The following is a 16,911-nucleotide window of genomic DNA, read 5'->3' as shown; positions in this document are numbered from 1 at the left end:
TGCAGCAGGTTCAGGATGTGGAGGCGGAGCCGTGAAGCGGATGTCTCACTTCCTCCAGCGTCATAAAAGGAAGTGCACCGGCTACATATCTTGTATGTGTGTGTGTGTGTGTGTGTGTGTGTGTGTGTGTGTGTGTGTGTCTCGTTTCACTTAATATGTACAGTAAGTTAAAGTGATACGACGATCTGCAAAATCTGCAACGCTTGCCGAAGAAAAGTCCCTGCTGAAGGCTGTTTGAGGTTACCAGCCTGTTAATACACTCAGTAATATTAAAGTTACTCCATGAAGCACTGAGCTGTGAGGAATTAAATATGAACCTGCGACTTAAAATTAGTACATTTCTTTTTTTGTTGTGTTGTGAAATGAATGAATGTATTACAACCGTTGCATCCCTTTCATGTGTATAATTAAGAGGTGACTAATGCTGCGTTACATTTTTTGCGGTGCGTTACTCGCCAGATCGTATAGTCGCTTCGCTCTTATAAGCCCCTCCCCCTCCAGAGAGAGGGGGAGGGGCTTATAAGAAATGACTACCTCTGCTTTGTTCATGTCGTAGAAGTCCCACAGACAAATTCTGCTTTTTCACGTTGCAAATCAGCGTTTACTCGCGTCTTTGCATTGACTTTGTATTTAATCTACTTGGGCAAAAGACAAAAGAATGCCCCCCACACATACACACACACACACACACACACACACACACACACACACACACACACACTGCAGCAGCCTCATTGAGATGAATGAGAGGCTGCGTCTCTTTTTCCCGATGTGACTGCTGCTGCCTTAAACCCCAAAAGAAATGAAAGACAAGTCCGTCTGTCTCACTGCTGGGATCGTCTGCATGTCTGACTTGTTCCTGTCTGTCTCACTGTCTGTCTCACTGTCTGTCTCACTGTCTGTCTCACTGCCTCACTGTCTCACTGTCTGTCTCACTGTCTGTCTCACTGTCTCACTGTCTGTCTCACTGTCTGTCTCACTGTCTGTCTGTCTGTCTGCCTCACTGTCTCACTGTCTGTCTCACTGTCTGTCTCACTGTCTCACTGTCTGTCTCACTGTCTGTCTGTCTGTCTGTCTGTCTCACTGTCTGTCTGTCTGTCTGTCTCACTGTCTGTCTCACTGTCTCACTGTCTGTCTGTCTGTCTCACTGTCTCACTGTCTGTCTCACTGTCTGTCTGTCTCACTGTCTCACTGTCTGTCTGTCTCACTGTCTCACTGTCTCACTGTCTGTCTGTCTGTCTCACTGTCTGTCTCACTGTCTGTCTGTCTCACTGTCTGTCTGTCTGTCTCACTGTCTGTCTCACTGTCTGTCTCACTGTCTGTCTGTCTCACTGTCTGTCTGTCTGTCTGTCTGTCTCACTGTCTCACTGTCTGTCTCACTGTCTCACTGTCTGTCTGTCTGTCTCACTGTCTGTCTCACTGTCTGTCTCACTGTCTCACTGTCTGTCTCACTGTCTCACTGTCTGTCTGTCTGTCTCACTGTCTGTCTCACTGTCTCACTGTCTGTCTCACTGTCTGTCTCACTGTCTGTCTCACTGTCTGTCTGTCTCACTGTCTGTCTGTCTGTCTGTCTGTCTGTCTGTCTCACTGTCTGTCTCACTGTCTCACTGTCTGTCTGTCTGTCTCACTGTCTGTCTCACTGTCTGTCTCACTGTCTCACTGTCTGTCTGTCTGTCTCACTGTCTGTCTCACTGTCTCACTGTCTGTCTGTCTCACTGTCTCACTGTCTCACTGTCTGTCTGTCTGTCTCACTGTCTGTCTGTCTGTCTCACTGTCTGTCTCACTGTCTCACTGTCTGTCTGTCTGTCTCACTGTCTGTCTCACTGTCTCACTGTCTGTCTGTCTCACTGTCTCACTGTCTGTCTGTCTCACTGTCTCACTGTCTCACTGTCTGTCTGTCTGTCTCACTGTCTGTCTCACTGTCTGTCTGTCTGTCTCACTGTCTGTCTCACTGTCTCACTGTCTGTCTGTCTCACTGTCTGTCTGTCTGTCTGTCTCACTGTCTCACTGTCTGTCTGTCTCACTGTCTCACTGTCTCACTGTCTGTCTGTCTGTCTGTCTCACTGTCTCACTGTCTCACTGTCTCACTGTCTGTCTGTCTGTCTGTCTCACTGTCTCACTGTCTCACTGTCTCACTGTCTGTCTCACTGTCTGTCTGTCTGTCTCACTGTCTGTCTCACTGTCTCACTGTCTGTCTCACTGTCTCACTGTCTGTCTGTCTCACTGTCTCACTGTCTCACTGTCTGTCTGTCTGTCTCACTGTCTGTCTGTCTGTCTCACTGTCTGTCTCACTGTCTCACTGTCTGTCTGTCTGTCTCACTGTCTGTCTCACTGTCTCACTGTCTGTCTGTCTCACTGTCTCACTGTCTGTCTGTCTCACTGTCTCACTGTCTCACTGTCTGTCTGTCTGTCTCACTGTCTGTCTCACTGTCTGTCTGTCTGTCTCACTGTCTGTCTCACTGTCTCACTGTCTGTCTGTCTGTCTCACTGTCTGTCTCACTGTCTGTCTCACTGTCTGTCTGTCTCACTGTCTGTCTCACTGTCTGTCTGTCTGTCTCACTGTCTGTCTCACTGTCTCACTGTCTGTCTGTCTGTCTCACTGTCTGTCTCACTGTCTCACTGTCTGTCTGTCTCACTGTCTCACTGTCTGTCTGTCTCACTGTCTCACTGTCTCACTGTCTGTCTGTCTGTCTCACTGTCTGTCTCACTGTCTGTCTGTCTGTCTCACTGTCTGTCTCACTGTCTCACTGTCTGTCTGTCTCACTGTCTGTCTGTCTGTCTGTCTCACTGTCTCACTGTCTGTCTGTCTCACTGTCTCACTGTCTCACTGTCTGTCTGTCTGTCTGTCTCACTGTCTCACTGTCTCACTGTCTCACTGTCTGTCTGTCTGTCTCACTGTCTGTCTCACTGTCTGTCTGTCTGTCTCACTGTCTGTCTCACTGTCTCACTGTCTGTCTGTCTGTCTCACTGTCTCACTGTCTGTCTGTCTGTCTCACTGTCTGTCTCACTGTCTCACTGTCTGTCTGTCTCACTGTCTCACTGTCTGTCTGTCTCACTGTCTCACTGTCTGTCTGTCTGTCTCACTGTCTGTCTCACTGTCTCACTGTCTGTCTGTCTGTCTCACTGTCTGTCTCACTGTCTGTCTGTCTCACTGTCTCACTGTCTCACTGTCTGTCTGTCTGTCTCACTGTCTGTCTCACTGTCTGTCTGTCTGTCTCACTGTCTGTCTGTCTCACTGTCTGTCTGTCTGTCTCACTGTCTGTCTCACTGTCTGTCTGTCTGTCTCACTGTCTGTCTGTCTCACTGTCTGTCTGTCTGTCTCACTGTCTCACTGTCTGTCTCACTGTCTGTCTGTCTGTCTCACTGTCTGTCTCACTGTCTCACTGTCTGTCTGTCTGTCTGTCTCACTGTCTCACTGTCTCACTGTCTGTCTGTCTGTCTCACTGTCTGTCTGTCTGTCTGTCTGTCTGTCTGTCTGTCTCACTGTCTCACTGTCTGTCTGTCTCACTGTCTGTCTGTCTGTCTCACTGTCTGTCTCACTGTCTGTCTGTCTGTCTCACTGTCTGTCTCACTGTCTCACTGTCTGTCTGTCTGTCTCACTGTCTGTCTGTCTGTCTGTCTGTCTGTCTCACTGTCTCACTGTCTGTCTGTCTCACTGTCTGTCTGTCTGTCTCACTGTCTGTCTCACTGTCTGTCTGTCTGTCTCACTGTCTCACTGTCTGTCTGTCTGTCTCACTGTCTGTCTCACTGTCTCACTGTCTGTCTGTCTGTCTCACTGTCTGTCTGTCTGTCTGTCTGTCTCACTGTCTGTCTCACTGTCTCACTGTCTGTCTGTCTGTCTCACTGTCTGTCTCACTGTCTCACTGTCTGTCTGTCTGTCTGTCTCACTGTCTCACTGTCTGTCTGTCTGTCTCACTGTCTGTCTCACTGTCTGTCTCACTGTCTCACTGTCTGTCTGTCTCACTGTCTGTCTGTCTGTCTCACTGTCTGTCTCACTGTCTGTCTGTCTGTCTCACTGTCTGTCTGTCTCACTGTCTGTCTGTCTGTCTCACTGTCTGTCTCACTGTCTCACTGTCTGCCTCACTGTCTGTCTGTCTGTCTGTCTGTCTCACTGTCTGTCTGTCTGTCTCACTGTCTGTCTCACTGTCTGCCTCACTGTCTGTCTGTCTGTCTGTCTGTCTCGCTGTCTGTCTGTCTGTCTCACTGTCTGTCTCACTGTCTGTCTCACTGTCTGTTTCACTGCTCGTCTCATTCTCTGTCTAAACTGTCTGCTTGTCCTGTATAAAGACGTGTCTCTCTATAAGTCTGACCATCTGTCTCACTTGCTAAACTCGTAGTTGTCTGTCTGTCTGTCTGTCTGTCTGTCTGTCTGTCTCTCTATCCCACGGTCTAACTCTCCTCCTTACCCAGTGTCTCGCTGCCTGCCTCACCACCTGTCTTACTCGCGTCTCTCTTGTCCTGGTTGGAAAACAGAGAGAAATCAGACCCACACACACACACACACACACACACACACACACACACACACACACACACACACACACACACACACACACACACACACACAGGCTTAGGAAGGTTTCTTTAGAAGTCAATTTTTGTTTTGGCATATAGAGAATATTCTGTCAAAAACAGAAAAAAGAAAGTCCCAGTTTAAAGGCTGAAACTGCAGCACCGGATAAGCCTATTACAGTGTGTGTGTGTGTGTGTGTGTGTGTGTGTGTGTGTGTGTGTGTGTGTGTGTGTGTGTGTGTGTGTGTGTGTGTGTGTGTGTGTGTGTCTGGGAGGTTTTTGGGCTCGTTGATTACTCATCACCAATCTAAAACACACACATGCGCGCGCACACACACACACACACACACACACACACACACACACACACACACTTTAGTAAAGCCTGTGTGACTGATAGGGTTTCCTAACACAGCAGATCAGACTGTGTCTCTGTTCTGGCTCTGTGTGTGTGTGTGTGTGTGTGTGTGTGTGTGTGTGTGTGTGTGTGTGTGTGTGTGTGTGTGTGTGTGTGTGTGTGACATGCTGGTATCTGCTCATTCGTTTGTTTGATTTCTCTTTTCCCCATTTTAATGTTTTGCCTCCTTTCCTTCTTCCCCGTCTCTTTTCATATTCTTGGCATTTTGTCTTCTTCTTGTTCCCTCTCTTTCGCTCTCTCTCTCTTTTCCTGTGTTCTGTCTCTTTTCTCCTCGTTTTCTCTCTCTCTCGTCCTTCCTTCCCACCTTTCCTTCGCCTCTTCTCTTATTCGTCCTTCTTTCCGCCTCCGTTCATTTCTTCCGTCATGTTTCCTTCCATCCTTTTCTTCTCTCGTCTCTAATCTCCCTTATTGCTTTTCCTGCTATCTGCCTCTCCCATTTACACCCCTCTCTCTTTCTGTCTGACACTACCTCTCTCCTCTTTCATGCTCCGTCTAACCCCCTCCCTTTCTCCCTCTCTCCCTCCCTCCGTCTTTCTCTCCCTCCCTCATTATTCGGTATAATCGGTTGTCTAGACAGAAACTCCCCACACAGATCACACCTGAGAGAGAGAGAGAGAGAGAGAGAGGGAGAGAGAGAGAGGGGGAGAGAGAGGGGGAGAGATGGAGGGAGCAGAGGAAAAAAAGAGAGACGAAGGAGGAAATGAGACGGAAGAGAAGAGGAACAAGGTGATCAAATGATTTGCCTCCAAGTGTGCAAAGCTGTCTGAGACATAAAGCACACAGATTGAAGGAGAGAGAAAGAGAGAAAGAGAGAAAGAGAGAGAGAGAGAGAGAAGAAAGAGGGAGGGTAGAAAAGAAGAAAAAGAAAGACTAAAGAGTTTGACAAACACACACATTCACAGGCCCTTAGAGACACTGCGGCTTGACAATATGAAATACATTCATTAGTTTTCTGTCTAGACGGGTTGAGTGTGTGTGTGTGTGCGTGTGTGTGTGTGTGTGTGCACTTCTATCTTTGTGGGGACCACTTTGAGAGAGAGAGGACTCATTTTGTTTTCACCGTAACACTCGTTCAGAATCTGAAGTCTCTGTCGATAAAGGAACAGCTTGACATTTTAGAGAATATGCTCGTTTGCGTTCTTGCCAATGAGAAGCTCTGTGGTGTGTGTGTGTGTGTGTGTGTGTGTGTGTGTGTGTGTGTGTGTGTGTGTGTGTGTGTGTGTGTGTGTGTGTGGTGCCAACAGGTGGGAGTCTCTACAGACCTGTGGTGGTCTTTGAGCCGCCAGTGAGGAGGAGACGCCTCTGCACCTTCAGCCGTGGACTCAAACCACCGATGCGCACCGCAGAACTCCACAGGGGTTCATCAATGGCCGTCAAACTCTGTAGCTCCTCCCTCTTTTCTGCAGTATTATAAACGTTAAACATCAGGCGCAATATTACTTACAATATTACTTACAACTTTGAACATGAATTAGCTGCTGGCCAACAGAGCGTCACCAGCCACACACACACACACACACACACACACACACACACACACACACACACACACACACACACACACACACACACACACACACACACACACACACACACACACACAGAACAAACACACACACACACACACACACACAGCACATCCCTGACACTAACGTGTCCGTTGAAAGAGACAGACATGGTGCAGGAACCCCGGGAGCCCGCTGCCCCCTGCTGGTCAGTGGGTGTACTGCACACGTCTAGCAGGAATACACTCAGACTGCTAAACCTGTTCATCTCATTTCTTTTAAGGAGTTGATTTATTTATTTATTTTTAATCAATTGAAATGTCAACAAGCTTTGCTGTCAGTTTTTCTGCTTATTTTACTGATTTTATTTCAGTTTTTAATTACAATTCAATTAATTGTGTATATGAAAGGAAGAAACCTGGAGAGCAATGGACGTCACGTGTCCAGAATGAACAACATGGTAGAGTTACAGCACATTCAACACAGTGATATAAATGATGAGAGTAAGCAGAATATTGATGGGACCATTAGGACTCCTAATAACAGCAGCAGTGGATATGAGAGACTCATTTCCACAAACCCAAAACACGACAACGGCATGAAGCGATTGGCTCAAGAAGGAACAGGAAACACAAACAGGAAACACATGGCGTCCTCACAATTAGACTCTTAATCCGTCCTTAAACTGGTTAAAGAGGGGCAGTGAGGCAGAGCGAGGATCTGCAGTCCACAAGAGAAGAAGTGTGTTTTTGAAAGTTTATTTAAAAAAATATATAAATCAATACACAATAAACATGTCCTCGACAAAGACCGAGGAGGAATTAATGGTCATGAAGTTTAAATAAATTACGGACTTTGGCTTTATAATCGATAATAGGCAGAGCTTCTATTGTATTCTGTACAAAAATAATCCAGCAGCTCCTTCTTAGTCTGAGGAATGCTGAGTTCAATGTCCCTTTGTTTGATTGGTATCCATACGCTCTGACATTTAGATAAAATCAGCTTGACCCCATTTAGGTTTGGAAAATCAAGTATTTTGAAGACACTATCGGTAAAATTGGGTAAAAAACGTCTAAAATAGCTTTAAATAGTTTAAATATGCAAACGAGGCTTTATCTAATGGTGACTTTTGGAGAATTTAGTAGAAATCTGCAGACGCGAACAGAGAAAAGAAGTCAAATAAACACCTGAATGTGTATTTGGGACGTTTTTACTTCCACTAGCTTGTTGTGTCTCCCTTTAAAATGGACTTTGCCTTTTCTATGAGTTGACATTGACCTCCACTTCATGAAATAATACTTCAAAACAAATTGGAATAAATGAAATAAAGCTGTGGTCAGTGAGCCGGTACATATTTCTCTCTCTCTCTCTCTCTCTCTCTCTCTCTCTCTCTCTCTCTCTCTCTCTGTGTTTAGTTCCAGCTTCCTGTTTGAGGTTTGACTTCATTTTTAGGATCCAAACTTTTTGAACCTTGTTCATGAAAGTTGTGATTCAAGACAAACTGATTCCATAAAGGTCCTCATCCCATCATGAACACGATACAAAAGCTTTAGTGGCTACGAGCGGATGTCAAACTAATTCGTTTATTATAAATGCATTCATAAAAAACGTTTCGTGATAATGTTTTTGTTGGTAATGTCCCTTTAAAGTGCAGCTGCTGTTGAAAACTGGTTGTTGTAAATGTAATATTTGGGTGGAGAAGATTAGATTAAACACATGTGTTTTTCGGAGGATCCGGCTCAGAGGTTTCAGAAAGTGTAGTCCAAAAGAAAGAATCATCTGCAAACGCTCAGCAGCGGTTAAAGCCACAGCAATCTGGTCTAGCTTTGGCTTCGACATGAGATCCTTCCCGTACCTGCTGTTCCTGTGTCTCCGCTCCTGGTCCGCGGTGGGTGAGTAACTCTACTTTGGTGCATTTGTTTTGTTTTGTTTCCCTTGAAGTTATTTGTAGGCAACACAACAAGTTGGGTTAAAATACTGACATCGACGACTCAGAAAGTCATGTGTTCAGAAGCTGCTGAGTGCTAAGTCCTTTTTTTACGCACAATGTTATTAACAGGAAAGATTGAATACTAACAATCTTTACTTTAAAAAAACAGTTATAATGCAGGTCAGACTTTAACGGTGCAAGATCAGAGTTTGGGGGACACTGGTCACTTGTGGTTGAAAGTCTTGGGTTTATTATACACCTCCCCTCCCACCCACCATGCACCTGTATCCTCTCTACTGGCCACCAGGGGGCGACTCCTCTGGTTGTATAGAAGTCTATGCTTCAAGTGTTAAAGCTGCATTCTCTCTCCTGACCACCAGGGGGCGACTCCTCTGGTTGTATAGAAGTATATGCTTCATGTGTTAAAGCTGCATTCTCTCTCCTTACCACCAGGGGCGACTCCTCTGGTTGTATAGAAGTCTATGCTTCATGTGTTAAAGCTGCATTCTCTCTCCTGACTCCTCTGGTTGTATAGAAGTCTATATAAATGACTCTACTTCTCTCTTGATGTATTCCCTCAGTAAACGTTGTAAACATGAGTTTATGTCTCAATCTCTAGTTTCAAGTCTTCTTCAATACAGCATGATGTTCATTTAGTACATTATGGTCATTTAGAGTCAAACAGACCATAAAGCAGGGGACGCTTTAGGGCGGAGCTACAAGGTGATTGACAGCTATGTCGACAAAGAAAGGAGAAACTCTGATAACAAACAGAGAGAGAGCGACTTCATCCTCTTCCAGGTAGACTAGTAGTAAAGCTCAGAAGGTTAAATGCAGCTCCTTTAATAGCATTTGTCACAGTTTGCAGAGTCCAGATGCAGGCAGGTAACAACAAGCTAACAGGTAGCAACAAGCTAACAGGTAACAACAAGCTAACAGGTAACAACAAGCTAACAGGTAACAACAAGCTAACAGGTAACAACAAGCTAACAGAGGCTGCAAGAAGCAACGAAGCAAAGAAAGACGAACCGAAAGCGGCCGAGTCGAGACACGACTATGAACACATGAAAAACAAATCAGATAACAAGACACAGTTGGGCTGAAGCCAGGTAACTCAGAGGAAAGAGGAAGGCAGATGAAACTAACACAACACAGGAGATACACAGAAAAAACACAGAGCAGGTTCACAGGGAACTTCAAAATAAAACGGCCTTTATTTGTTATAACACACACAAACCAAAGATTCAAACTAAACTAAAATTCGCTGTATTCCTCGATTACGTATTTACTGCTAGTTGACTGCTTTTTATTTTGGTGTACAAAAATACATAATATAACTATTGTCACTAAAGCACCACTACACTACACTTATTTGACAGATAAAGTTCTGAGTTTCTTCAGTGATTGGTGTGATCCATCATTACACATTTTCTATAACGTAGTTTATCGTAATTAAAACGCTGCCTTGGCCTCATAAAGCAATAATATAACCCAACACCCTCCAAAAGGACCTTTCTGTGGCCGGTTAAGTACTTTTACATTTGATGCTTTTAGTACATTTTGCTGCAAAGTGAAGAAGGCCAGACCTTTGCGTGTAACGCAGTATTTTTATAGTGTGCTTTTCTCTCTTGCCACCTTTTTAACTCGAGTAGATTATCTGCAGATCTGCAGATTTAGGTCGTCTTATTTCTCCTTTTTTTGTTTTTTGTTCACACTCCCATGATTTGAATGAGGAAGTTGAATTCTGCTGGCCACAGTCACAGTAGTGAAACTTGATCTGATATGGTAGCTCAGTAAAAATCCTTGGGTTCCCAAAATGTGTTTTAAAGTGTTTAAAAAAACACATTTAGTGATGGACAAACCGGCATTGGTGTATCTAGCTAATAACTTTGAATCTGATGGGTAAAAGCTAAACATAATGAGATTTGATGTAAAAGAATTAAGGAAATTACTTTCATACTAAACATGCGGAATGTGCTTAAAATGTTTCGCTTTTAATACGTCTTCAGATAACATGTTGGATTATGAACAATATATTCCCATTTCTGCTACTAGATCCTGCAAAATGCTACACACTGTAATTGTAATGGAATTTTAAAATGGTTATTTCCAGGCCTGGAAAAGTCCTTGAAAAGTCATGTAAATGTGTTATATTCATGTGTTCATGACGTTCATTTACGCTGAGTTTGAAATAATGAATATGCTTTTAAAAGAAAGACTCAAAATATAAACAGGCATACATACAGGCATCTATATAAATATTTATTCTTTTAATCAAACTATTGTCTCATTCATTTGTGTCATTTAAGGTTTACTGTATGCTTTGTATTCTCATTGTTAGTTTAAATACTAAAGATTATGGTTTAAAGTCATGGAAAAGTCATTGAAATTTGGTGAAAAGTCATTGAAATTTCATAAAAGGTCATGGAAATTTGGTAAAAATAAAAAGTCATGGAAATTTGGTAAAAAGTCATGAAAATGTTGTACAAATAAAAAGTCATGGAAATTTAGTACAAATAAAAAGTCATGGAAATTTGGTAAAAATTAAAAGTCATGGAAATGTTGTACAAATAAAAAGTAATGGAAATTTGGTAAAAATCATGGAAATTTGGTAAAAAATTAAAAGTCATGGAAATTTGGTAAAAATTAAAAGTCATGGAAATTTGGTAAAAAGTCATGGAAATTTGGTAACAATTAAAAGTCATGTAAATTTAATAAAAATTAAAAGTCATGGAAATTTGGTAAAAATAATAAAATGTCATGGAAATTTGGTAAAAAGTCATGGACATTTTGGTAAAAAGTCATGTGTATATATATATATATATATATATATATATATATATATATATATATATATATATATATATATGTATATATATATATATATATATACTGTTGAAAGAGTAAAAAGTAGAATGTGGCTCTTCTCTCCTCGCCGTTCAGATGCTGCCGCTGATGGAAGTGGGTACTTCATGTATGTCGACTTCTGGTGCTCCGTGGGCTCCAGGCAGCAGCTGGAGTACCTGATCGACTGGTACTTCAACGAGGAGTACACGATGCGCTACAACAGCACGGTCGGGGACTGGACGGGCTTCACCGCGGCCGGCCTCATCACCGCGGCGGCTTTTAACGAGGACAAGCACGACGTTCTGCAGAGGAAAGTGGAGAAGCAGATGATGTGTGTGGACAACGTCGCAAAGATATTGCAAGTTATTGAGGAGAACTTTGGTAAATATTCAAACGCTGGATACGTGTGTTCTAAGTACAGAGACGATGTTGGTCCACCAAAAGGGGCGGGGCATCACCTCTATTTGAATTCTGATTCCAGAAATGAATGAATGAATGAATATACAGTGCATCCGGAAAGTATTCACAGTGCTGAACTTTTTCCACATTTTGTTATGTTAAAGCCTTATTCCAAAATTAATTAAATAAAAAAATGTAACACCCAATAATGACAAAGTGAAAAAAAAATTGGGAAATTTTTGCAAATCTATTAAGAATAAACACGTGTGTGTAGAATGTTGAGGAAAAAAAATAATTTAATCAATTTTGGAATAAGGCTGTAACGTTGTAAATGTGGAAAAAGTTAAGTGCTGTGAATACTTTCCGGATGCACTGTATACTTTATTAATCCCCAAGGGGAAATGTGGTGTCGACGTAGCAGCAATTTACAGACAAAAATAAGATATAAAAACAACAGGGATGAAAGATATATACAATAATAATAATAATAATAATAATAATAATAATAATAATACAAAATAAAATAGCTGGAGTGAAAGAAAAAAACAGTATTAATTTAGGAATTCAATTAAACATAAACAGTAGAAGTGCAAAAATGCAAAGTATGTAAGTAAGTATATTAAGTGTGTGAGGAGTGCAAAAATCTAAATGATGTATGTAAGTATATGAAGTGTGAAGTGTAGATAAACAATTATAAACAATAAACGTAAACTTGTACAATGTCTTCCATTCTCTAAATAAACTCTCCAAACGGTACAAAGACGGCGTCTCAGATGATGCACGTCTTCCCGTTTAAAACGCTCCACCTTCTGATTCCAGTCGAACCCAGCGTCACTCTTGCGGAGACCTCCCGCCGCGGCCCCAACGTCACGCTGGAGTGCAGCGCGTACGACTTCTACCCGAAACTCATCCGGGTGGCGTGGCTCCGGGACGGACAGGAGGTGACCTCGGGCGTGACCTTCAGCGAGGCCATGACGAACGGAGACTGGACCTACCAGGTGCACTCTTACCTGGAGCTCAGGCCCGGCCGGCCGGGCAGGGTCAGCTGCACGGTGGAGCACGCCAGCCTCAGGGAGCCCAAGGTCCACCACTGGGGTGAGGGGGCGGGGCTACACGCTTTTTGCATTAATACACTTTTGCATTAACAGGAAGTGTGTATAATGCTCATATAACAGATGCTTCTCTTATTATTGTGTTGCAGACTCTTCCGTCGGTCGCTCTGAGATGGGCTTCCTGGTCGGGGGCGTTTGCGCTCTGCTGCTGGGAGCCGTGTGTCTGTCCGCCGGCCTCGTCAAGTACAGGAGGACGCGTTCAAACCTCTTATGAGCCCGTGAGATTACTGTGAGAATATTGTCAACCTGGACCACATTTTACTCTCGTTCAATAAAACGTTATCTGCATGGCAGTATATAAAAAGCAAAAAGTAAACTACAGTCAGTGAGCTGAGGTCTGTAAAGGCATAAACCTCTGTAAGTACGCAGAGCGCTGCTTACTTTATTTAAAGGGTATTAATACGACGAAGAACCCATAGAAAGACAGAGAGTTAGAGTTAGATGTGGATGTGGTGCACTTCAGCCTCTTGTGGCCAAGATGAGTATTACAACCACAACAAACACTCCTTAATAAAATATATTCACCAGCTCTCACAGGGGAAGAAACAACTATTCTGAAAAAAAAACAGTTTATTAGAAAGTGGATCATCAGAACATTGTGTTTTTTTTGTCCTCTCAGTGCTTCTGTACTTTTCACACAAAACAATAATTGCAAATAAATAATAATTATAATAAAATGTGACATGGGGACGATTTGAAACTGATTAAAATCACTTCTGTAGCTCACTGGCAGTGAAATGTGCACTCAGTTTAGTTTGTTTAGTTTTGCTTTGTGGAGACATTTCAGCCTGAACAACTGCAGCGTGACCGAAAACTCAAACATGTCCGACTCCCCCCTCCGGTGGATCCATCCCACCGTCGCCACGGTTACGCTCTCTGGGAACAAGGAGAGAAGTGATGTATGTCTGTCACGGTGGGAACTCCGTCTCCATGGCGAGCGGTAAACAGGTCTGTCAGTGTGACTTACACACAGGTGAAACATTAGCCGGACGGAGATAAAGACTCTCTCTCACACACACACACACACACACACACACACACACACACACACACACACACACACACACACACACTGGTCAGGACAGATGGCGGATCCACAGCGAACATCTGAACCCGTCAACTTTGTGCATCAGGATGAAATCTGGTAAACCTGCAAACTGCTTCTTCCACTTCACTCTTTATCAGAAGGGAACATTATTATATTTAATATATAAGATGTCTTCCTGCTTGTTGTGAATGACTGGTGTCATGATTATAATATTAGTTGTTTGTGATGTTGAGGGGATTCTAAAACGTTCTTAAAACGTTTATTTTGTTTTAAATAATACAAGCTTTGTCTTCCTTTATGCTTTTTGTGAATGACTAGTATCGTTATTACAGTTCACATTATTAGCATTATTATTATTATTATTATTATTATTATTATTATTATTATTTCACTCACTTCTGGTTCCTTTTCTTTTCATCTTTATCTTGATTGTGTTGGATATGAAATGTGCTTTAATAAATACAGCTAGACTAACTTATCATACCGAGAAAAGGTTCCTCTTATTAATGAGATTTGTATGCGTCATTATAACGAGGAACATAAATCACTTTAATTAGATATTATGATTTTTTTCATTGTAACATCATTTTTTGGGGGATAAAATGATTCACTCTTTGTTGTGCAACAGTAACATAAAAATGTTATTACAACATAAAATATATTATATTGTTGAAGGATCTTTTTAATTTGGGGATATAAGCTCATACAATGAAACTGTCTGTCTGTCTGTCTGTGCGTGCATGCGTGTGTGTGTGTGTGTGTGTAGGAAGGCACATTTAAAAGCTGAGCAGGTTTCGGCCAAAGCCTGGCCCAACAAGTGGGGCTTGCTGCAAGAGGTCTACAGAGAGGTATGATGAAAAAGTACCACAGCGAGTGCACAAGACACTGAAACATGGAACAACAAAAAAGGAAGAAAGGAAACAGACCTTGTTTCTGTTTGATGTGTTTCAGTGCGAGAGGCAGAGTGTGAAGCTGAAGGAGGCGGAGAGAGAGAAGCATCATCACTTGGCAGTTCGACCTCCGACCCCTCCAAAAGAAAACACACATGTACGCAATCTAATTGTTCATTTATCTATCTGTATATCTATATGTCTGTATATCTATCTATTTGTCTATCTGTATATTGAAAAGGAATCCTCCTCGCCAGGATATTCCTCGAGTGTTCAAGAATTGACAGAACAGGTTATATTACAGTTAAGGTTATTTATTTAGCAATTACACACATACATGAAATGCATACCTACAAGGCCTTGGACTCAGCTCCCCTGATGGTCTGCTCTGCATACAGTCTGCACACAGCCAGCACACCCCCAGAATGAGAGTGGGCCCCGTTCTCTAAGAACAATGGATATTTATCCCATTTCTGTGAGACTCCCCCTTATCTGACTTCCATATTTGTCTCAGTCTTAGTAGCGAAAAAGGGAGCTGAGTCCGTCTGTAATTCAGACATCTAGCTGACATCAGCAGCAAAGACAGTCTGTCTGTATCTTATCTGTTCAGCCAAGGTCAAGAGCGACTGAGAACTTGACCAGTTGTGGCTTCTCAGCTTCGCTCAGCTTTCGAGACACATTCTTTAGTATAAGTGGGACATGAAACTTTAGTCAAAGTAAGGCAGTACAACATATAAATCATTAAATTCTCTTCAATATATATACATATATATATATATATATATATATATATATATATATATATATATATATACCGTAAAAGTCAGGTTACACAGCGCTACTACCTTCGGTCAGTGTCCCCTTTTGCTCCCCGCTGTAGCCACCTGGCGCTCATGCTAGTTCCCCGCTAACTTCCGCTAGCGCTCCGCTAGCGCTCCGCTAGCTCCCCACTAGCTCCCCACCAGCTCCAACCACCGAAGGTAGCGGGACCAGCCCCGACTTGACACCCGACTTGGGCAGAGGGCACGCGGGCAGTAGCAGCAGCAGCGGGGAGCTAGCAGCAGCAGCGCTAGCTAGCTAGCGTTGCTCCCAGCTTGCTACAGCAGGACACTGACCGGAGGAAGGAGCGGCTTGTAACCCGACTTTTACGGTATATACTGTATATGTCTGTCTGTCTGTCTATCTATTTATCTGTCTGTCTATCTATTTATCTGTCTGTGTATATATATATATATATATATATATATATATATATATATATATATATATATATATATATATATATATATATATATATGTCTATATGTCTATCACCGCCCATGCGTCTGTGTTTCCTTCAGCTTGGACCCCCTCCTCCATTCCCTCAGACCTCTCAGGCCGTGGTTGGTTGGCGTTTGGGGCATTCCCATCTCCAGCTGCAGAAGTACGCCCCGGTGCGTCACTTCAGGCGTAGTCTAATGAAGGAGATGGACTGGCCTTTCGGTTCCTGTAGCTGAGTGGAAAACACCGTTCTGTGTCTTCTAGGCTCATTGCTGACTCGTGGAGCTCCAGAGATGCAGCATTAAATAAAGACACTAATGAAATCAATCATGAGATTATATGCATTTTTATTAAAGCATCCTATTTTATGGTCTGGAAATGCTTTTTTAATGTCTTTCCACAACCTCCAGGGTCTGAAACTGAAGCCAAAGTACTTTCAACTTGCATTATCTCTAATGGCCACTGGGGGGCGACTCCTGTATAAATCAGATTGTATAGAAGTCTATATAAATGGCTCTACATCTCACTTGATTTATTCCCTCAGTAAACATTATGAACATGAGATTATGGTCTTATTTTTTAATTAATTAAGTTAAATGCATGCTTCTTCAATACGACATGAAAGCTACATGCTGTATTTCTGCAGTGGTGGAAGAAGGAGGAGAAAGATCCCTCAGGCTGAGACTCCTAAATGCATCCACATATAGTGTAGTTTTTATTTGTATGTGTTTTTCTTATATGCACCAAAAGGAGACTACAAACTAGATTTGGTTGAACAAACCTGTTGTACAATGACAGGAAATGAATGTTGTAATATTAGCATTATTATATTAATACAAATCAAATTTGACTTAACAAATAAAGTCAAATTTGATTTATCGGGACAAGTACCATCAATATGTATAAGTACAGTACTTATGCACTTAGTTATGTATTACCATTCATTTATCATTAAAGTGGAGTAAAAGTAGGACTTTAAGGGAAGATAAA

At 42.6% G+C, this 16,911-nt stretch overlaps 2 protein-coding genes across 2 annotated transcripts; both read left to right on the top strand.

Moving 5' to 3' along the window:
- Positions 1-8,239: 8,239 nt before the first annotated feature.
- LOC306736162 (rano class II histocompatibility antigen, A beta chain-like) lies at positions 8,240-13,354 on the top strand. Its single transcript, XM_079217766.1, has 4 exons — positions 8,240-8,327; positions 11,309-11,593; positions 12,431-12,706; positions 12,813-13,354. The coding sequence occupies exons 1-4, from the start codon at positions 8,273-8,275 to the stop codon at positions 12,935-12,937; spliced, it is 741 nt and encodes a 246-aa protein (XP_079073892.1). The 5' UTR covers positions 8,240-8,272; the 3' UTR covers positions 12,938-13,354.
- A 454-nt stretch (positions 13,355-13,808) lies between these two features.
- LOC306736164 (ciliary microtubule inner protein 1-like) lies at positions 13,809-16,226 on the top strand (the record flags this gene model as incomplete). The annotated part of the gene is made up of 4 exons (XM_079217768.1): positions 13,809-13,867; positions 14,538-14,619; positions 14,723-14,818; positions 16,002-16,226. 4 exons carry the CDS (start codon positions 13,809-13,811, stop codon positions 16,155-16,157), a joined length of 393 nt encoding a protein of 130 aa, XP_079073894.1. The 3' UTR covers positions 16,158-16,226.
- Between the last annotated feature and the right edge of the window lie 685 nt (positions 16,227-16,911).

The sequence above is a fragment of the Taurulus bubalis genome (genome assembly GCF_910589615.1).
Source record: "Taurulus bubalis genome assembly, chromosome: 5".
Lineage (NCBI taxonomy): Eukaryota > Metazoa > Chordata > Actinopteri > Perciformes > Cottidae > Taurulus > Taurulus bubalis.
This window is presented reverse-complemented; position numbering and strand designations above follow the sequence as displayed.